Source organism: Triticum urartu, chromosome 5, assembly GCF_003073215.2.
Source record: "Triticum urartu cultivar G1812 chromosome 5, Tu2.1, whole genome shotgun sequence".
NCBI lineage: Eukaryota > Viridiplantae > Streptophyta > Magnoliopsida > Poales > Poaceae > Triticum > Triticum urartu.
The window spans coordinates 620,923,694-620,945,672 of record NC_053026.1 but is presented as its reverse complement, the minus strand read 5'-3'; the positions used below and the strand labels follow the sequence as shown (position 1 = coordinate 620,945,672).

The window sequence follows — 21,979 nt, the reverse complement described above, 5'->3', positions numbered from 1 at the left end:
ACCATAGACCTACGGGTCCATAGTTAGTAGCTAGATCTCTCTCTCTCCCTCTCTTTGATCTTCAATACAATGTTCTCCTTGATGTTCTTGGAGTTCTATTCGATGTAATCACTTTCTGCGGTGTGTTTATTGAGATCCGATCAATTGTGACTTTATGATCAAATTATCCATGAATATTATTTGAGTCTTCTCTGAACTCTTTCATGCATGATTATTATAACTTCATAATTCTCTCTGATCTATTGATTTGATTTGGCCAACTAGATTGATTTTTCTTGCAATGGGAGAGGTGCTTTGTGATGTGTTCAATCTTACGGTGCTCAATCCCAGTGACAGAAGGGGACATGACACGTATTTGTATCGTTGCCATTAAGGATAAAAAGATGGGGTTTATTCATGCGTGAGTTTACTTTGTCTACATCATGTCATCTTGCTTAAGGTGTTGCTCCATTCTTTATGAACTTAATACTCTAGATGCATGTTGGACACCGGTCAATGTGTGGAGTAATAGTAGTAGATGCAGAATCATTTCGGTCTACTTGTCTCGGACATGATGCTTATATACATGATCAGTGCCTTGGATATCATCATGATTATTTGCTTTTATATCAATTGCCCAACAGTAATTTGTTTACCCATCGTATGCTATTTTCAAGAGAGAAGCATCTAGTGAAAACTATGCCCCCCAGGTCCTCTTTTATCATATACTAAATATCCTAAAAATACCTTGTTGCAATTTTACTTTATTTAATTTATTTTGTATTTTTGTTCAACCTATCTATCAATTACTACACAAATTTATCTTGCACGTAACCGCCAAGGGATTGACAACCCCTTGTTCGCGTTGGGTTGCAAGGATTTGTTATTTTGTGTGTAGGTGCTGCTAACGAGGTGTTGTGTGGTTCTACTGGATTGATAACCTTGGTTCTTAATTGAGGGAAATACTTATCTCTACTATGCATCATCCTCTCCTCTTCGGGGAAATACCAACACATTCTACAAGTAGCATGGTCCACTACATGGGGGTGATGATCCACATCTGATCAGCCAGGTGTGGGTTGACTGCAAACTGTGTTGCAACGACCTCTGATACGTCTCCAACGTATCTATAATTTTTGATTGCTCCATGCTATTATATTATCTATTTTGGATGTCAATGGGCTTTATTTTACACTTTTATATTATTTTTGGGACTAACCTACTAACCGAAGGCCCAGCCCAAATTGTTGTTTTTGCCTATTTTAGGGTTTCAAAGTAAAGGAATATCAAACGGAGTCCAAACGGAAAGAAACCTTCGGGAACATGATTTTCTCAACAAACGTGATCCAGGAGACTTGGAGTGGGCGTCAAGAAACAAGGGAGGAAGGCACGAGGCAGGGGACGCGCCTACCCCCCTGGGCGTGCCCTCCACCCTCGTGGGCCCTCCGTTGCTCCACCGACGTACTTCTTCCTCCTATGTATATCCACGTACCCCCCAAACATCCAAGAGCACCACTAAAACCTAATTCCACCGCTGCAACCTTCTGTACCCGAGAGATCCCATCTTGGGGCCTTTTCCGGAGCTCCGTTGGAGGGGGCATTGATCACGGATGGCCTCTACATCAACTCCATGGCCTCTCCGGTGATGTGTGAGTAGTTTACTTCAGACCTACGGGTCCATAGTTATTAGCTAGATGGCTTCTTCTCTCTCTTCGATCTCAATACAAAGTTCTCCTCGACCTTCTTGGAGATCTATTCGATGTAATCTTCTTTTGCGGTGTGTTTGTCGAGATCCGATGAATTGTGGGTTTATGATCAAGTTTATCTATGAACAATATTTGATTCTCCTCTGAATTCTTTTATGTATGATTGGTTTATCTTTGCAAGTCTCTTCAAATTATCAGTTTGGTTTGGCCTACTACATTGATCTTTTTTGCAATGGGAGAAGTGCTTAGCTTTGGGTTCAATCTTGCGGTGCTCGATCCCAGTGATAGAAAGGGAACCGACACGTATTGTATTGTTGCCATCGAGGATAAAAAGATGGGGTTTATATCATATTGCATGAGTTTATCCCTCTACATCATGTCATCTTCCTTAAAGCATTACTCTGTTCTTATGAACTTAATACTCTAGATGCATGCTGGATAGCGGTTGATGTGTGGAGTAATAGTAGTAGATGCAGAATCATTTCGGTCTACTTGTCTCTGACGTGATGCCTATATACATGGTCATACCTAGATATTCTCATAACTATGCTCAATTCTATCAATTGCTCGACAGTAATTCGTTTACCCATCGTAATACTTATGCTCTTGAGAGAAGCCACTAGTGAAACCTATGGCCCCCGGGTCTATCTTTCATCATATTAATCTTCCAACACTTAGTTATTTCCTTTGCCGTTTATTTTACCTTGCATCTTTATTTCTCTTTATCAAAATACCAAAAATATTATCTTATCAAATCTCACTTTCGTAAGTGACCGTGAAGGGCTTGACAACCCCTTTATCGTGTTGGTTGCGGGGTTCTTATTTGTTTGTGTAGGTGCGTGGGACTTGAGCGTGATCTCCTACTGGATTGATACCTTGGTTCTCAAAAACTGAGGGAAATACTTACGCTACTTTGCTGCATCACTCTTTTCTCTTCAAGGGAAAACCAATGCAGTGCTCAAGAGGTAGCAACCTCCTATGGCTGCACGACTGCGATGGTCACAAAAAGATATTCAGGAGTGTTCATATCTCAAGATCCAGCGGTTGACTTCGGCGGTGAGATGCAAATTATGGATGATGTTGGACACAAAGGGATGGTTGTACATCGACGACGGTCACATCACATGTAGATGCTAGGATCGCAGAAAAAGTGATGGCAACAACACTTGAATGACTTCGACGGTGGTGCTACTGGAGCACACGGTCTCTAGCTGTGAGGTCAAAGACTGGGTTTGACCCAACTTGATTATACATAGCAATGGCGATGTTTATTTTACGTTGTTAACTTGTTGAAGGCATTGCTCGTATATGCTCAAATTGGTTCTCCGAGGTGGAAACCTAGATTATGCCCTTCATGCTTGGATTCGGTGACGATGACACTTTAGTATCACTCCCTTCTTGAGGCGTTGCTTTGAAAAAAATCTCATCATTTGTGTGGTGTCATGAGATGGTTCGTGCGGATATGGCCATTACTGCAATTTGCCTATCACACATTGGTTTAGGGATTTTTTTTCCTTTTTCCTCGCCTACGCATAGTTTTGGTCGTATATGACTTTGCTAGTTGTTGGGTTGTTTTCGTGCATGTGTGTTGGGTTGGTTGTGTGCATCCGAACTATGTAGTGACTAGGTCTGTGCTCATTGTGTTATGTATTCTCTTTATGTGTGATTTTGAGCCAATAAAATCCACCCTTTGTACGAAAATCCTCTAGAATTCCTCTAATATTTATACAAACCAAAAGGAGGCCCAAGACACTAGTTGCTTGCGCACCGATGTCACTAGCTCGTTGTATTCTAGTAGATGAAGTGTAGACAAGGTGCGGAGTCAATGTATAACAGTATATAGTATGCTATATCATGACCCATATTCCTGTTAGAATTTATGTGTTTTGATCATTATAAAAAATAGACAAAATAGAAAAAAATTGTTAACTAGGTTCATCAAACATCATCACGTCCCCGGCCATTTGTTGGGAGAATATGGTGCACCGGTGTTTGTGGTGCATCTGGTGCACCGAACTTCCATAGCATATTTTTAAATGTTTGGAAAATTCTTTAAAAAAAGTTAGCACATCACACAACATCAATGCATGTTGTCACCAAATATGAAATGAAAATTTGAAACATAGCCCCAAACACACAAAAATAAGAAATTCAAAATTGAATAGTACATAACATAAGTTGTCTTTAGATTTGGCCAATTAATTATGACAATGATGTCAAATTTTTCATTTTTGTATCTCTTGAAATATTTCGAATTTTGATTTGAAATTTGTGTGGCAACATACATTTATGGTGTGTCAATGTGCTAGATGTTTCTAGATTCTTCAAACATTTGAAAATATGCTACGACATGAGGTCCACTGGTAGCACCACAAGGTGGGTGCACTAGATACATTCCCATGATTGTAAGCGCTCATCCAATGCACTAGATCGACATACAACAGACCAAGACAAGCCCGTCAAGCTCATCAGACACATCTCGACCATCGCGCCATGGTCGGTCGGGTCACCCCTGGCATGAGCACGCGGGTCATTCCCTTTGCAATTTCATGTTTGGCCTATCAGCTTGTGTAGTCTATTTTACCTACCACACAGTGCTTTTACATAATAGGGTCGTGCTACACTTGTATGGCTTACACACCTAACCCTCCATATACACCAAGTATAATTCTAGCTTAATACACATATTCAATACTAATTTCAATGCATATCCTGACAATGGACGTAGATTTAGTGACATTGCGTCACCTGACTTTGGGCAACTAACATGTGGGACAGTGACCAAATGAGCCACATGTTTGTGACCCAAAGTCATGTGGCATTATGTGACTGAATCCTAATCACCACACAAATAATCCATGTCATCGTGATATTACCTTATGTGGTTGTCGCAAAGACACGCGTGTGCGGGCTACACGACAAAAGTGCGACTACAAACCAATCATCCCGTGAGATAAAATTCCTCACAATCACACAATATTAAAGCCAGCTGGATATATAAATCAACCATGTCATTAAAATCTAGTCTTATTTGCAACGGGGCATAAATATTCTAGTGGTTCAACATCAACATATCCGGCGTATAACTTACACTCACCGTATTCTAGATTTTGATAAGATTTAATTTGATTTGAGTATATGTAGGGGAACGCAAGGAAATGTTTTATTTAGTTGAGGTTTTGTTAAGATTTGATTTGATTTGGGTATTAGTGGGGAAGGCAAGAAAAGTTTTGATTGAGTTGAGATTTTGGTAACAAATTATTTTATTTATTTTTATTGAGTTAACGCATGACGTGGTTTTGGAAAGTACCAATTTTGTATTGATTATTTCAAGTTACTCTATTTACTTTGTTTTTTATTTTGTGTGGCATCTGTTGAGATTATTCAGAAAAACAAAATAAAACCAAAGTGAAGAGGGAGGCATGGAGAGGAAAAAATAAGGGAGGAGGTGGAGGCAACGCTACCAACCCCCCTTTAATAGTAGAGATTTAATAATGCAGATGAAAGAGTTGGCTACAATTTTGGATATTAAGTTAGTATGCAAACCACTTTCTCTTTTCTCTTTTCTCTTAATCAACATTTTTATCTATGAGTACACGCGGAGATTGGCTCTTACATGAGAGCTCACTCTTCGATTTCATTGTCTCTTAATTATAAGGCTAGTCATAGTGGGAGTAATAGCTAGTAACATAACATATCCCAAGACAAGTTTGCTTATGTGGCAGCTAGTTAATAAGGAGAGAGGTGTTTAGAGTAACATATTATGTTAACATCACATAGTGTTTACCAAAAAAGTTTGAGTCTACAAGCTAATAAATGCAACCATATATGATACTAGTACTTTTATGTCACTTTGCACTATGAAGGTAGTAACATAGATTAATGTCATAGACACTAGTCTAAGTTATTCCACACTATGACTAGCCTAACCCACTTACATGACATTTACAATGCAAAAAAGAGAGAGGAGTGAACTCTCATGCAAGAGTCAATTTCTACACGCATTCCTATGCAAAATGAGTAAATTAATGAGAGGAAGGAGAAATTTAGAAAGTGGAAAAAAATACTAACCTAATAGCCAACCAAATTATATGCCATGGCACGGTATTTTGTAGGTGGCTATATTATTATGAGTAATCCTAGACTTACGAAGACTAGCGCAAGTTTTTACGTAATTTTCCATGAATACTTCTCTCCCTCCTGAATTTAAGTGGGTTGCGGCCCGTCTCTCCCTAACCCCAGTCATAACTTGCCAGTTGTCTAGTCACATAAAAATTGTGTGAACCCCTTTGTAGGTGTAGCATTACTCTAATATTATTTTCTACTCTAATCTACAACACGCTTCTGTTCTCTCCCATCTTTTCTTTTTTCCAACCCATCAGAAATACAATATGACAATTTTTATAGTTTGCCTATATCACAATGATGCACGTCCTACAACGATTGAAAATAAAGAAACCAGACTCCAATTTATCATTTCAAAGTCGCACATTTCGAAACAATGGTGGCAACAGCTACGTATAGGCACTGTTGTTGTAGAGATATTTCGCTGCCACCCACGTATACCACAGCTACGATAAGTCCAAAGCGCCAGCCCAGCGGTATCTGAATCTCCCGTCAAGCAAAACAATGGCGTCACTGTAGACAACAGCAAGCACCACGATTCCAAATCCATCCGTATCTCAACCATCTCCGCTGCCAGCTTAGCCTCTTGCTTCGATCATTACCTAGACTTCCCAGCCCCCATGGATCACATTCACATCTCTCATACTATTATATATACTGCACAGAATATGAATCAAGTTGAGAGTTTCTTTTTTCCATTTTTCCATGGCCGAGAGAGTTGAAACGCGAACATGTCTCGAGATCCACGACAGCTAATCATAGAGCAAAAACAAACCCGCCCAACAGCCAGCACCGCGCACGTAGCTCGTACACGGCGGCGTATTATACGTACGTACGCACCTCGCCGGAGTTTTGTAGTACTGCTGCCCGCCCGATGACACCACCGGGCTGATGTGACAGTACCGGTGTTCATATTTGTCCTGTGCGTCGACGTATCCCGGCCGGCTGGATCCCGATGAACAGCGGCTAGATTCCAGCACGTACGTACATACCGCAAATAGTCAGAGCATAATATCGGCCGGGAAACTCTATGTAAACTGTTACCGTCTCGATCGAAGACTCTGCAGGCTAGCTAGATGACAAGAACGCATGAGGATTTTATAGGCCGGAACTTAGTTAAGTGAGTGAGTGATGTCTGTACACCACCTCCTACAATCATGGAGCTAGCGTGAGAGTTATAAACTCCTCCTACCGGTCCCTGTCAAAAAAAAAAAACTCATGCTACCCAGTTAGAGGAGGACAGTGGCTTGCGTCCGTACGCGTTGGTACATTTTTCTGGTGAAAAGTATGTATCATGCATCCGTCTCACCGACTGTGATGACTAAGAAATGACAGACCAGTTACACAAGCACACCAGCGTGAGCTCCTCTCGTCATCGTCGCCCACCTCGTGGTAGTTCACAGGATAGAACCATGGAAGGGAACCAGCGGTATTCGCACGGCTTGATTGTTAGCTACTGCCTCTAAAACGCTCGTATATTAATTTACGAAAGGAGTACGTACCTCGCATTGAAAGTAGGTTCGATTGTTAACAAGGTCAGATTCAAACTCGGCTCAACTCCGGTAACTCGCGAGCTAGCTCATATTAGTCGAGAGCATAATAGTATTAGTTATTTTTTAGCGAACTTTGATAGGACTGAGGATCGCATTGTTGTTCAGATCCAGTCCGGGCTGGACAAAATCCCTAGCTAGTATGTGTAGGGATGAACTGATTTGCTCTTGATTAATACACCCTTTTTACCCCTGCAAAAGAAACTAGCTAAGCTTGTTATAAATGTGAATAACAAAATATGCGTATCATGTATGCAATTAACCTAAAAAAATGTAGACACATATTTTTTCTTCACAAATCACAACAATCGATAATCTACGTTAAAGAAACAGTTGGTGCACTCCATGTATGACAACAATCAACAACAATATTGGTACTTATCGCATGTCACTTCTGATTAATGAGCTAAACGAGTAACTCGTTAGCTCTGTTCGTTAAACTCATTATGTTAACATGTTCAAATCAAAACTCGACTTGACTCATTAGCCACCAAGTTCTAGCCGAGTTGTGCTGATTGAAGTAACATAGAAACTCGGGTTCTGCCAAGGCAGGAGCAGGAGGTGTTGCTCGATCTTCCACTACTTTGCTAGGCATTTGGTATAAACCACACCTTGGTGTTGCTTCATCATTTATTTCTTTGGACTCTGAACCATCCTTCATGATCATCCGCCTTTTGGTTAACTGTCCCAGGAGCACTTTTGTTTGAATAAAACTACACTGCTCGTCGATGAACATTCCCAGCAAAAAAGTAACATAGAAACATGGACTCTTGTCGCTTGAATGTTGAAACTACTAACATACAACAATAACACAGAGAGCGGCAGGGGCACAAGGCCGCACGGAGAGGCGACCGGCGACGCAACATTCACTAGGACTAGGAGTTAGCAGAAAATGATCAATTCAGTATTGGATCGATAGCTTGGTGGCTGCTTATGAACGTTTGGTGCAATTCAAAATTGGGCGTTCAAAGCAATTACTGCATCCCAGTTTAGCGTGCACTCCAGCCCAAGCCCAAACTCCTCCCCTCCTCAACCTCACGTCATGTATCACTTCACAGAAAGACGCACACGGCCGCACCGCCGGAGGAAAGATAGGTGCTCAGCAGCCAGCGACCCGGGGGGGGGGGGGGGGGGGGGGGGGGGGGGGGGGGGGGGGGGGTCATGGGGGCGCGCCAAGGGGTGGCCACCCCGGGTCGCTGGCAGCCCTGGGAGTCGAAGCTCAGCTGCCAGCAACCCAATGTGGCCACCCCTGCTCCCCCCAATGGTATATCTGACACTGCTCGTCGATGAACCCTCGGGGCTTTGAAATTGACGAAGTCATGTGCATCACGGGAAAAGCCGCGGCCTACAGCAGGTACACCTTCCAAAACACCAAACATGTAGTTTTTTTTCTTTTTTGACGCTGTCTTGAAAGTCTCATTTTGCTATTTGAAGAAGTTCATTCAATCAAAGGCCGTTTCGTCAAAAAGAAAGAAAAAATGTTTAATCCAAGGGAGAAAAATAACAGCAGTGGAGCGAGGGAGAATCTTTCTTTCACCCACCACGGAATCACGCCTCACGGGTTCGCGGTCTCAGCCACGGCGGGGCCCGATAGATGCACGTTCTGCCCTCGTCAGCCCCCACGAGGAGGAATTCCCCGTCCTGCCCCTCGCGCCACGCCCAAGCCCGGTTGACTTCGGGCCCCCAGCCAGGCCCATTCCCGTCAAGCTGGCCCGCTCGAAGATTCCGTCGTCGTCGTCGTCATCGTGCGGATGCACAAACAAAGATGCAGCCGAGGAGCGCATGTCATGTCATGCCACGGCAGCAGCTCGTCGCTGGAGGAGTAGGAGTAGAAACTGAGAGCGCACTCCGAGGAGGAGAGGCAGACGCAGAGGCTACTTGCGCGCCGTCCTCAAGTACAAATCCACCACCCCCACCCCGGCCAGCCCACCAACCCACATCCTCCCGTACTACGTACCCTCCCCACTCGCGCGCAACCGCGGCTAACTTTATTCCTGGCGGCGGCGGCTGCGGCGGGATCCGTCTGGTACCGCACCCCGCAGTCCTAGTGCGAGCCCGAGAGGAACGGGAGAGTGATCCGGAGCCGCTCATCGACTGACTGCTTGTCGGGCCCTATCGCCATGGGAGATCGCCTCCGCGTGCCACCGAGCTAGGTGAGCTCCTCTCCTCGGCGCCCGATCTGATCTGAGCTGCTCTGGTTTCCTTGTCGTTTTCTTCGTGAGCACTGCCCCTCCTCCTCCTCCGTCTCCGCGGGGAAGACGAGACGCCATGGCTATGGCGCCTATGGCTATATAGCTAGGAGTTGGAGGGGCACTAGCGCGCGCGCTAGTCGGCCGGCGGCCAGCTAGTTGCACGGCCACGACAACGTGGTGGGGGTTCACCGGGGGGGCTGCCTGCGGTTGTCTACCGTCTCGTCTCTCTCTTCTCTTCACTTTCCTCCCAGGGCGTGGCTGGGGCGGGGCGGGGCTAGCTGACGGCGATGTGCCCCGCTTTAGTTTCCATCATGGATGGGGATGGGGATGTCTCGTCCGCTACCGCTACTTGCTCGTGCCTGCCGATGGAGTGGTGCGGCCGGGAACGGCTTCCCGCGAGCTAGTGGCGTCCGTCGTGGCAGCCATGCGCATCAAATCTTATTGCCTGCCTGCTGCTAGATTCCTTGGATTGCATCGTGACGAGATTTTTCCTCTCCTCTCTTTTTCCCCTTGTGCCCAGCGAGGAGTTGATCCGAGGTTCGTGGCTCCCGTCGCTCCGCCCCGTCCCCGTCGCCGGCCGGTTCGTTCTTGGTTGGTGCGTATGCGGCGGAGGGTCTGAGGATTGCCGAGCGAGCTGGTTGTGGCCATGGAGCATCCGATGCAAAGGAGCGACGAGGGCGGCCTGCGCGGCAGCAGCATGCGTGCCGGCATGGACGAGCTGGATCTCATGGAGGAGTTCCTGCTCGCGTCGCCCGGGCCAGACTTCCCCGAGTTCCTGCACCCCGGCGGCGCGTCGCCGAGCCCCTTCTCCCCGCTCTTCGACCTCGGCAGCACCATCACCACCGCCCCGGCCGGCGGCGGCGACGACGACGGCGAGGACGGGGACGACGAGTCGCGCCGCGCTTGGCTGATCCGGCCGCAGGAGGCGCCGGCGTCGGTGAAGGAGCGGCTGGGGCGCGCGCTGCAGGGCATCGCGTCGCGGTCGCGCGGGGCGGCGGGCGAGCTGCTGGTGCAGGTGTGGGTGCCCACGCGCATCGGCGACCGCCAGGTGCTCACCACCTGCGGCCAGCCCTTCTGGCTCGACCGCCGCAGCGACCGCCTCGAGAGCTACCGCACCGTGTCCGTCAAGTACCAGTTCTCCGCCGACGAGACCTCCTGCGCCGAGCTGGGGCTCCCCGGCCGCGTCTTCGTCGGCCGCGTCCCCGAGTGGACGCCCGACGTGCGCCTCTTCACCGACAACGAGTACCCGCGCGTCCGCTACGCGCAGCACTTCGACATCCGCGGCAGCGTCGCCATGCCGGTCTTCGAGCGCCGCACCGGCGCGTGCCTCGGCGTCGTCGAGCTCGTCATGACCACCCAGAAGATCAACTACAACGCCGAGATCGACAACATCTGCAACGCTCTCAAGGTAGATTACATCTTAGCGCATTGCTTGTCGCCCTTTCCATTCTCCAGACCCCTGTGTGCACCGTGCGTATCATGTTATGCGCTTAACCTGTTCGATGAAATGCCCTTAGGGGGAAGATGTGATAACTACCGGGCACGCCGATCCCCGAAGTAATCAGCCTTTTCGCCCCTCTTTCCTTGATGATTCCCTTGTGTTCTAAAGCTACATCTGTGAAAATTTGCAGGAGGTTGATCTCAGAGGTTCTGATGTTTCAAGCGATCCTCGCGCACAGGTGGGCTGAAAGAAAGACACCAAGTTCCTGGTTGTTTTGCGGTAGAATGCCGAAATGTTGGCGTCGCTAACATATGCTCTGCTTCATTGTTGTCAGGTGGTCGATACTTCCTACCGAGCAATTGTACCAGAGATCGCGCATGTTCTCAAAGCTGTTTGTGAGACCCATAAGTTGCCACTGGCCCAGACATGGATACCCTGCGTCTGCCAGGCCAAAAGGGCGAGCCGCCACTCCGACGAAAAATACAAGTACTGTGTCTCCACCGTGGACGAAGCGTGTTATGTCGGCGATCCCGCCATGACTGGCTTTCACCAGGCTTGCTCCGAGCATCATCTGTTCAGGGGTGAGGGTGTTGTCGGCACGGCGCTCGGGACAAATGAGCCATGTTTCTGCCCAGACATTACTGCCTACAGCAAGGTCCAATACCCTCTCTCACATTATGCAAAGCTTTTCGGCCTAAGGGCCGCGGTGGCAATTCGGCTGCGAAGCGTCAAGACCGGGAGTATGGATCTTATCTTGGAATTTTTCTTGCCAAACAACTGCATAGATAGTGAAGAGCAAGGGAACATGCTCAATTCTCTGTCCAATACCATACAACAAGCCTCCTGTACACTGCGAGTTGTCGGCGTGAAAGAACTGGCGAATGATGGATCGCCTGAAACTAGCTCGCCAACCCCACCAGAAGTTTGTGACAAGCCTGCTGAAATCTTGGATGAGCTTGCTAGTGGCATTGATATTCCTGCAAGGACAACATCAGTGGATGCTTCCGAGGAGGTATCTTCATGGATTGCAAGCCTTGTGGATGTTCAGAATAATGCGGCGCAGGCAGAAACAGATTGTGGCCTGCCATTTGGGTTCAGGAAACAAGAGGATGAAGGGTTTAGTGTAACAGCTGGCTGGCCAACTTCACCGGTGCTAGTACCTGAAGATAAAAGTTTCTTTCCAGGGTTTAAGAAGCATGAAGAATATGAGGCCAAGGGTTCACCTTTTTCCAGTGATCGAAGCCTCTCAAACTCAGACAAAGCAATAGAGAAGCGGCGAACTAAAATTGAGAAAACGGTGAGCCTGCAAGAACTCCGGAAGCATTTCGCTGGTAGTTTGAAAGAAGCTGCAAAGAATTTAGGAGGTAACTTATGACTCTCTCAACTCTACTCTTCTTTACCGTTCTTTTTGTTGTTTCACTTGCATTTTCTCTCTTTGGATGCGTAGTCAGTAGATTTAGACAACTTGCTAAAAACCTGGCACCACTATTCCTTCCTAATACCCATATCTTTACTTGGGTGGCTCAAATAGGAGTGCGCATCTTGCTATGCAGAGCCCAGATTTTGTACTCATTGCAGTCGTATTGCCTCGATGCTACGTCTGAGTAAATATTATTCCCTTTACCAAAAAGGGGAGTGTATAATCACTTAATAATTAGACAGGGACTCTTAAAAACAGACTTATACTCTAATAAAGTTAGTTCTCAATAACTCAGCTGATGCTGTTCTTGCAACAATTTGCAACTGAAAGACACACTGGTCTAGATTCTTCACTGACTGTTTGCATACATACAAACTGGCAATGTCTATAATTGACTATAACTTATTGTCTTTATACCATTCGTTCCAGTGTGCCCTACTACATTGAAGAGAATATGCAGACATCATGGAATTGATCGTTGGCCATCAAGGAAGATCAAGAAAGTTGGGCACTCTCTAAAGAAATTGCAAATGGTCATTGATTCGGTACATGGAGCTGAAGGAACAGTTCGGCTGAGTTCACTCTATGAGAATTTCACCAAGACTACATGGTCAGAAAGAGAATTGCACGGAGATCTGAGCTATCCAGCATCAGAGCAAAAGGTTCAGCTGGAGCCTTCAGTTCCTGATCGACAGTGCGAGAGCAGATTCAGTCCCCATACCTCTGGCTCTAATTCCCTCTCACCCACCTACAGCCAGAGCTCAAATTCTAGCCTGGGCTGCTCCAGCGATCCAAAGCCTCAACAACAGCAAAGCAGCGCTCCTCAGCTTGCGGTGAAGCAGGAATTTTTCATGGAGGAGAATCAGAGTTCGACACAGATGAAAGCTGCGAGCCACGACGAACTGCAGTTATTCACTGAAGAGAAACCTGTCACCCTTTGTAGGTCTCAGAGTCACATGCTATTCAGTGAACACAAACCAATGGCAAACATGTCAGGCATGCAAGAAGCCAAGCCTGATTCTCTCAAGATAAAAGCCATGTATGGCGAGGAAAGATGCATATTCCGGCTTCAGCCGAGTTGGGGCTTTGAAAAGCTAAAAGAAGAAATCGCAAAGCGGTTCGGCATTTCTCGGGAAATTTATGACCTCAAGTACTTGGATGATGAGTCGGAGTGGGTTCTTTTGACATGTGATGCAGACCTTCTGGAGTGTATCGATGTGTACAAGTCATCAAGTGCTAAAACAGTTAGGATCTCTGTGAACCCTACAGTTCAACCGGCACTCCGTGGTTCCTTCGGTTAATCCTGACACTGCTTCTTCAACATTGAAAACAACCACCCCTTCTTCCAAGTTTTCAGTTATGGTACAGACCACCTTTGTAAATATTTGGAGTCTGTGGACTGTGGTCCATCCAGTAGTCATATGCTTGGTGAGTTATCTGTCAGCCTGATCTGTGATAACTGAATATGACACTTTGTACTTGTAGACTAGGTCATATTCAGCCATAGGGAAACTCGTTTACCGCAGTTACCAAACTAGTGTACAGAATAGGAAAGAATAGGAATTTGTCAAAATGAAGCTTCGCATTAGGTCTAGAACTCATGTTCAGGTTACCTGGCAAATGTAAGTTCTTTCTGGGCTTGTTTGATCCGTCTTGCAATTCTGAAGCACCTTCAAGGTTTCAAACATTCGAAAGCTTGCTTGAAGGCATGCGCTGTGGAATTGAGAGAATTATGTCTCCTGCCTTCACGCGTCAGTTTGAGCGTCATGAAGAGTCGAAGATGCATCCTTACGGTGTTGAAACGCCTTCTCGCTTGTGTAAGTATTGCTGGACTGAATTTTCTTTTCAGAAATAGTATAAATCATTTCCCTTGTAAAATTCGATGGCACGGTTAACTGATCTTACTTGCATCCACATATTTGCAGATGAGTGCACTCGGATTGTTTTGCTCGCTGTAAGAATACATGCGTCCATCAATCTCATCTCTGGTCTCGAAAAATGCAATCCTGCTGATTCAAGATCAGTGCTGCTCATGTGTGAGGCAGGGAGCTGTCTAGACTCCTAGACAGCCTCGGGCCGACGATGGTGCATGCATAATAGGATGATAGGAGATGTTTTATTTTCCTCCCTTTTTTTGTTTGAGAACAACGGAATGCTAGAGTTTTTTTGGTGGTATTATTTTTGTATAATAATTACTCGGGATTACACCTGTACACCTTGCTTCAGAAATCCATAACATGTATGCAACAGTCTGTGATTGCTTATAGACTGATGTTTCTTCTCCTTTCTTTTTTCTCTGAATGTGCATCGAAATGCCTGCCATTTTTTGTTACTCCTACTAGACAAAGTACACAAGAATACAAAGCCACAAGTTCGGCAGTGACCTAGTAATTCAAAGGCAAGTAGTATGAAGCGAAACAAAACTGACTAGCTAACAAAGAAATCAAGAAATTAATCATCAAAGGCCATTCGTTAACAGATGGAATTATCAGTTCGTCGTCAGGCCGGCTTGGATGAACCGCGGTACGGCGACCTTTGTGATGTCGCCGGGACGGGCCTCGGCCTCGGCGGCAGCGCGTCGCGGCTCCCTCTGGCGTCGATCTCCTCGAGCTTGGCGACGACGTCGTCCATGGAGGGCCGGGCCTTGGGGTCGCCGCAGAGGCAGCGGTGCGCGAGCCTGGCGGCCCGGAGCGCCGCCTTGGGCGGGTACTGGCCGGCGAGGCGCTGGTCCATGAGCCCGGTGAGCTTCCTACCGCCGGCGATGTAGGGGCGCGCCCACTCGACGAGGTTGGCCTGGTGGCTGGGCCGGTTGGGGTCGTGCGCGCGGAGCCCCGTGAGCAGCTCCAGCAACACCACGCCGAAGCCGTAGACGTCGCTCTTGACGTAGAGGTGGCCCGTGGCGACGTACTCGGGCGCCGCGTAGCCGTAGCTGCCCATGACCCGCGTGGTGACGTGCGACCGCCCCGCCGCCGGCCCGCTCTTGGCCAGCCCGAAGTCGGACAGCTTCGGGGCGAAGTCGTGGTCGAGGAGGATGTTGGACGCCTTGAAGTCCCGGTAGATGATCTGCGTCTCTGGCGAGTGCAGGAACGCCAGCCCCCGCGCGGCGCCGGCGGCGATCTTCAGCCTCGTCGCCCACGACAGCGGCTCGAACGAGCCGCCCCCTGCGACATGCATGGATCGAGGAGAGGTCAGCGAAGAGCAAAGTGCAGCGTGTGGATGGATCGAGATCGACCAATGGCGATGGATGCATTGCATGGTGGATGGATTACGTACTTCGGAAGAGGTGGTTCTCGAGGCTGCCCTTGGGCATGAACTCGTAGACGAGGAGGAGGTCGCGGTCCTCGCCGTCGCCGCAGTAGCCCAGCAGCCTCACCAGGTTCGGGTGCTGCAGCCGCCCCATGAAGTTCACCTCCGACTGCACTTGCCATACACAAAAAAACACAAGTTGCCGCGTTAGCACGGCACGCCGGTGAGGTTTTCAATTTCAGTGAAATTACCATGAAATTAAGTGAATTTCATAATTTCAGTAGACACTTAAATATTTACCTTTCGACCCAGCAATTTCAGTAGTACACATGGATTCAAGTATTTTTCAAAATAGTTTACAATTTTCACACATTTAACTGAATTCAAGCGTTCGTGGAAATCACTGAATTTCGGTGATTTCGATTGGTGCTGAAATTTTTCTGAAACTAAAGGTGAAACCCAGCTCATGTGCTGGCCAGTAGTGCCAGAGAGCACACAACCCAAAATGAACATGGACAGCTGGGAATAACTAATGCTCCCTCCGTTTCTTTTTAGTTTGCATATAAGATTTGGTCAAAGTCAAACTTTGTAAATTTTGACTAGCTTTATAGGAAAAGATATCAACATTCACACTATGAAATCAATGTTATTAGATGCATGATAAAATTAATTTTCATGACATATAATTTTAGTATTGTGGATGTTGATATATTTTTTTTCATAAAGTTGACTTTGATCAAATCTTATATGCAGACTAAAAAGAAATAGAGGAAGTACATACACGAGGTGCAATCGATGAACTACGAGGTGACGGCATGGATTGGAAGCAAATTAACCAGCAAATTGATGGAGTTGAAAAATGCAGCTTGTTGCTTACTGGCATTAATTATCACGCATACTACTAGTACTTGTCAACTATAGGTACAGGGGAGGTTGACCAGAATTGTACACACACCTATACTATAGGCCATAGCACAAGACAACGACCAGCTGGAAAGGGGTGAACCCGCAGGGAAATGTTTTCCATTGACATTATCATGTAAGTAACAGTAACAGAAAGGGATGGACTTTTTGTTGGCTTTTTCATCCTGGTCTCCATGAAGGCCGGATTTTTGAAAAATACAACAGAACATTTTGAAATACAACAAAATGTATTTTGAATACGAACACTCGGCCAGACCGGGTGGTGCTCTCGGCCCGATGCGGGGCAGCTGCGTGAGGCCACCGGATTAGATAGTGCCCGTTCATGCAATTCAGACAGATTATCATTATCATGAATGTAGGTATTGCAACTTTGTTCCCTACATAGGTGGCTTTTGGGTTGATCCATGTATGCATGTTGTCAGACTCTGTTAAATAATAATAAAGATGACCGCATCAATCAATCTCAATCATAGCCAAGGTACATACATACATACTAGCACCTATATTTCAAAATACAAGCCATACTTTGGCTGTCTAAATTCGAGTTATGCGTGAAATATAATCATGGATTCAGACAGATGGTATGAATAATGCTAGAGATACATAGTTACAGGGAATTACAACAGGGAATTACAAACCAGTAAGTTTTGATTGGAGATTAAGGGGAGGAAGGGCCCACCCCGTGAAAAGGGGGGGCTAGCTAGAAAGAAAAAAAATCCTAATCAACATGTGATTGCGTGTAACTCTTTGTGCATAGCATTATTAATTTAGAAGCAGCATGCAGGAAGCACACCAACAAGCACATGGAGTTGAAAAATGCAGGTTGTTGCTTGCTGGCATTGGCAGCGAGTTACTTATCAGCTAGGTACATACAGGGTTGACCAGACTTGTACACCGATGACAGGACACGATAACGACTAGCTCAAGAGTGGTGAGCCGCAGGGAAATGTTCTCCGGTGAGAGCATCTCTAACAAGCGCCTAAAAAATATCTCACGCGCTATAATCTAGCGTTTTTGTGCGTCAGGGACAAAAAACAGCGCTCTAGTAGACGATGTAAAATAGAGTGCACACAAAAAACTTTAGCGCACAGGTGTGCACGCAGGTTGTTGGGCTGCAAAATTCGGGTGCCGAATTATGCGCGCGGGCTGCTGCTGGTGGGGCCACCGAATTGGACGCAGTGTTTTTGTGCATCTAGAAAACCTCTTCATATCGCGCCAAGGCGAAGCGCGCCTGTTGGAGATGTTCTGACATTATCGTCTAGTGCCGGATTTTTTTCTTCCGTGATCAATTGTTTGCCATGCCTGCCTCTCGGCTCCCTTCCTGGAGCTGAGGAGCAAGAAATCCACACATGAAAATTGACTTGTTCCATATGTAATTTTTATATATTCATGCCACTTTTATAAAAGTAGCTATATATTAGGGCAAACAAAGTTCATGTCACTTTTATAAAAGTAGCTATATATTAGGGCAAACAAAGTTAGTGAAGTGCAAATTGACCAAGAAAATGAATCAACCAACCCAAGCATAAGCATACGAGCAATGGAATTGATAGCAAAGTGGCATGGACCCGATCATAGCCAAGGTACACACATACTAGCACCTACATTTCAAAATACCAGCTACAGTTTGACTGTGTAAACATAATCATGGATTCAGACAGTTGGTATGAATTTAGAAGCATGTTGCAAGCACACAAACAAGCACATGGAGTTGAAAAATGCAGCTCGTTGCTTGTTGGCAATGGCACGCGAATTACTTATCAGCTAGGTACAGACACGGTTGACTAGACTTGTACACCGACAGGCCAAGACAACGACTAGCTGAAGCATGGTGAGACGCATGGAAATGTTCTCCATTGACATTATTATCACATAGAAAGGGGACGGGTTTTTTCTAGCGCAACCCAACCCGGAGACGAAAATAATGAAGTGCATATTGACCAGGAAAAATGCATGGATGGGAGGCGAGACCGACTGAATCATGGAATGTTCACAGATGTAGGGTGTACATGTGTGTGTTCATGGGTATGAATGCATGTGGATATACGTAAGCACTTAGTACCATGTTAAAAAGAATCACGGATTTAAACAATACCACTCCCTCTGTAAACAAATATAAGAGTGTTTAGATCACTATTTTAGTGATCTACACACTCTTACATTTCTTTATGAAGGGAGTATGAGTTTAGAAGCATGTTGGAATTGGCAGGCGAATTACTTATCAGCTAGGTACATGCAGGGTTGACGAGACTAGTACACCGATGACACTTGACAGGCCACGACCAGGACTAGCTCAAGAGTGGTGAGCCGCAGGGAAATGTTCGCCATTGACATTGTCGTCTAATGGAAAGGCATGGGTTTCTCCTTCCCAGCTGCTAGTGCAACCCGGAGACAAAATTAATGAAGTGCAAATTGACCAGTAGAAATGCCATGGATGGGATGGGAGAGGCTGACTGAATCAACTCGGAATGGGAATGGAGCCGCGAGGGAGGCAGGCAAGGCAAGCAACAGAAACCGGCGGCCGGGGGATGAGATGAGCTCACCTGCCACTCCTGGAGGCCCTGGACGCTCTCGGCGTTGAGCCTCTTGACGGCGACGACGACGCCGGCGGAGCTCTTGGCCGGGTTGAGGGTGCGGTCGTCGACCCAGCCCTTGTAGACCCGCCCGAAGCCGCCCTCCCCGAGCACCATCTCCGGCTTGAACCCGCGCGTGACCGCCCGCAGCTCCGCCAGCGTGAACACCCGCAGCCTCGGCGCGTCCAGGACACGCCCGCCCGCGCTCGGCCACCGGCGGTATGACTCCAAGGACTCCTCCTCCCTCCCGCCGCCGCCGCCGCTCTCCCTGGTGGACGACGACGGCGACGGCTTCCCTTTGGCCGGAGGGCTTGTGGGTTTGCCGCCGGACCGGAAGCAGTTCCCCATGACAGCTGAGCTGAGCTGATCTAGCTTCCCTCCTCTTCTTCTTCTGGCTGTTTTCGTGCGCGTGTGTGTTAGCCTGTTAGGTGATCGTGTGCGCGCGTTTGCTTATGTATATGCAGTTGGGTTGTGGCGGAAACGAAATGATGGGGCCGGCCGACGTTGACAAGGGGAGGACGCGAGGTCGATGGCGCCAAGGAAGTGAACTGGTCGTGGCCGAGGACATGCCGTAGGGGCCAAGTTCACCGCCACAGCGAGGATGGAGTGGCCTCGCAAGCAGCCGGAAATTCCCGGCCGGTGACGCGCGCGTTGGAGGGAACACCTGGCGGTGACGCGCGCGTTGGCTGGTCAGTGCAAGTGTGCAGGTGCTCCTGGCTGCTGCTGCTGCTTAGATCGCGCTGGTTGCCTCGTCGTCTCGGGTAGCTGGACAGAGCGACGGCCTCCGGTGAGTGACTACTCGTGTGCATGCATGGAAATCGAAGTCAAAAACAAAAAAAGGAAATTGACCAGAGTGGGATTTGAACCCACGCCCTTTCGGACCAGAGCCTTAATCTGGCGCCTTAGACCAACTCGGCCATCTGATCAGCTGTTGCTCTTCTGTTTTTACACGTTACTTGAGTGCGCGACGAAAAAATTATGGCAATAGCAAGAAGCTACTCGGTGGCCACACGCTGGCTGGCTGATGCGCAAACCATTTGATTTGACATGAGCGAAAATACTACTCGCTCCGTTCATTTTTATAAGTCGTTTCAGACAAATGAAATTGTGATATTTCGCGCACCGTCTGAAACATCTACAAAGCCTTGTAAAAATGAAAGAGTACAAGAAGAAGAAAGATATACCTGATCGCCTGGCTAGATCCTGCCCCTGCCGCCCCTGGGGATGATATGTGCTTCATAGCTGATCTCTTGGTTATTGCCTTTTGGCGTTTAATCCCTGGCTTGTGATGTCTTAAATCGTCAAGTATCGTGGATAGCCCTTTGGTTGCCGAAAATGCATAGGAGCTCTCGGGTGCTACGCCCCCCTATATTAAAAAATAATTTGGTAATTCAAAAAAAGTCAAAAAATCCCGGAACTTTTTACGGAATCAAACATGACCAGGTATTGCACTCGTATAAAAATATTTAAATAGGAAATGTCTTTTATTGTATCCGGGGTCAAAGATTTCCTAAAAAATGCTAGATACAAGTACTATTCATGCTATATTGTCGTCATAAATTTGTTCTTTTTTGCCCTGAAGTCAACGAGAATTATTCCTTGGCCAAACATTTTCTATGAGTACAATACCTAGTCATATTTGATTCAAAAATATATCCAAGATTTGTTTTGGCTTTTTTTGAATTATTAAATTATTTTTGAATATAGGGGAGTGGAGCACCCGAGTGCTCCTAATCCGCTTCCTTTGGTTGCCTGCTTGTTATGCCGGTCTTACTTGCCACTTTGGCCAAGTTTGAATGATGTGAACTGTTGTGGTTTCATTTTAATAATAAAAATGGGACCGGGGGAAACTCCCTTTTGATTAAAAAAAGATATACCAGCAGTTGACATCCATTAAGTTGGGAGCAATATTTCAATTGCAACCTTCACGTGTATACACGCCGTGCTTATTGTATCTCCGGCGTTTACTACGTTGCCTACTACTACACTGGTAAAGAAAGCAGTAAATGTTTAAAAAGAACAAAACTGCTCTGCACACGGCAGTCCACGGACGAAATCTGAACGATGCCTATCTTCAACGGAGCTGATTTTCGAAATGATCCAATCTAATGGATGATTTGATTCATCGTTCACAATCGTGTGCAGAGGTGTCGTCCGTATAGCACTGGTCGAAAAAATCGCAAGGCACAAACTGTTTGAGATCTTATCTTAGTAATAAATACAAAAGGAAATAATCGCAACCTCTGTTGCTTGCCCATTGTGCGGGGCTTGTGAGAGCATCACACACCTTCTTCCTCCGGCCTCTCTGGACGAGCTGAAAAGCTTATATAATGGATTTTCGGACAACCTAGAAGATGTTTGGAGGGGAACTCTGAGCGGCAAAGTGCGCTCAATCGTGATAATTGCCACTCTTTGGAACTCTTGGAAACATCATAATGCCAAAGTTTTTAGCAATGAAACTCCGGGCATCCACCACATTGCCATGGTCGCAACGGACGACCTTGTGCTTTCGTCTCATCGATGCGACCACACTCAATATCAATCGCTTCTCCGCAACTGGGGCGCTATGTTGTCTCACCTAGCCACGAGATTATAGTCCCTGTGTAATCTTCCTTTTTCCCCTTTTCTGCTCTCTTTCTTTTTCCTACACCACCCCCTGTAACTCTACTCTCTGTAATGACGTTGGTTTCGGTAATATAAATTCAGGCCGGCGTAAGCCCGCCGTTGACGTGTCAAAAAAAAAAGATAACTAAGATAACACTCCGCAATGATTTTGGGTACATTCCTGTTTCACCACCTCTTAACCCGGCACATGTCCCAAGG

At 46.7% G+C, this 21,979-nt stretch overlaps 2 protein-coding genes and 1 non-coding gene across 4 annotated transcripts; 1 reads left to right on the top strand and 2 right to left on the bottom strand.

Annotated features, from left to right (window-relative positions):
• Positions 1-9,154: 9,154 nt before the first annotated feature.
• LOC125511326 (protein NLP1-like) lies at positions 9,155-14,697 on the top strand. Of its 2 annotated transcripts, XM_048676670.1 has the most exons (6): positions 9,155-9,513; positions 10,073-10,960; positions 11,184-11,231; positions 11,328-12,357; positions 12,843-14,230; positions 14,339-14,697. In XM_048676670.1, exons 2-5 carry the CDS (start codon positions 10,199-10,201, stop codon positions 13,712-13,714), a joined length of 2,712 nt encoding a protein of 903 aa, XP_048532627.1. In that variant the 5' UTR covers positions 9,155-9,513; positions 10,073-10,198; the 3' UTR covers positions 13,715-14,230; positions 14,339-14,697. The 2 variants fall into 2 exon arrangements, with proteins under 2 accessions (XP_048532627.1, XP_048532628.1); XM_048676671.1 differs by lacking the exon at positions 9,155-9,513 and having other exon boundaries at positions 9,748-10,960.
• A 146-nt stretch (positions 14,698-14,843) lies between these two features.
• On the bottom strand, positions 14,844-20,018 carry LOC125511328 (probable serine/threonine-protein kinase PIX13). Its single transcript, XM_048676672.1, has 3 exons — positions 19,127-20,018; positions 15,687-15,828; positions 14,844-15,574 (listed from the first exon to the last, which is right to left on the bottom strand). Exons 1-3 carry the CDS (start codon positions 19,502-19,504, stop codon positions 14,913-14,915), a joined length of 1,182 nt encoding a protein of 393 aa, XP_048532629.1. The 5' UTR covers positions 19,505-20,018; the 3' UTR covers positions 14,844-14,912.
• Positions 20,002-20,082, bottom strand: TRNAL-AAG. The gene has a single exon. It is a non-coding gene; the product is annotated as a tRNA-Leu (tRNA).
• Positions 20,083-21,979: the final 1,897 nt, after the last annotated feature.

Excerpts from the sequence above, each read along its gene's own strand:
- LOC125511326 (XM_048676670.1), top strand. The coding sequence starts at position 10,199 with ATGGAGCATCCGATGCAAAGGAGCGACGAGGGCGGCCTGCGCGGCAGC. Across the intron at positions 11,232-11,327 it reads CAAGCGATCCTCGCGCACAG|GTGGTCGATACTTCCTACCG; the intron begins GTGGGCTGAAAG and ends CATTGTTGTCAG. Across the intron at positions 12,358-12,842 it reads AGCTGCAAAGAATTTAGGAG|TGTGCCCTACTACATTGAAG; the intron begins GTAACTTATGAC and ends CATTCGTTCCAG.
- LOC125511328 (XM_048676672.1), bottom strand. The coding sequence starts at position 19,504 with ATGGGGAACTGCTTCCGGTCCGGCGGCAAACCCACAAGCCCTCCGGCC. Across the intron at positions 15,829-19,126 it reads AGGGCCTCCAGGAGTGGCAG|TCGGAGGTGAACTTCATGGG; the intron begins GTGAGCTCATCT and ends TGGCAAGTGCAG. Across the intron at positions 15,575-15,686 it reads CGAGAACCACCTCTTCCGAA|GGGGCGGCTCGTTCGAGCCG; the intron begins GTACGTAATCCA and ends TGCATGTCGCAG.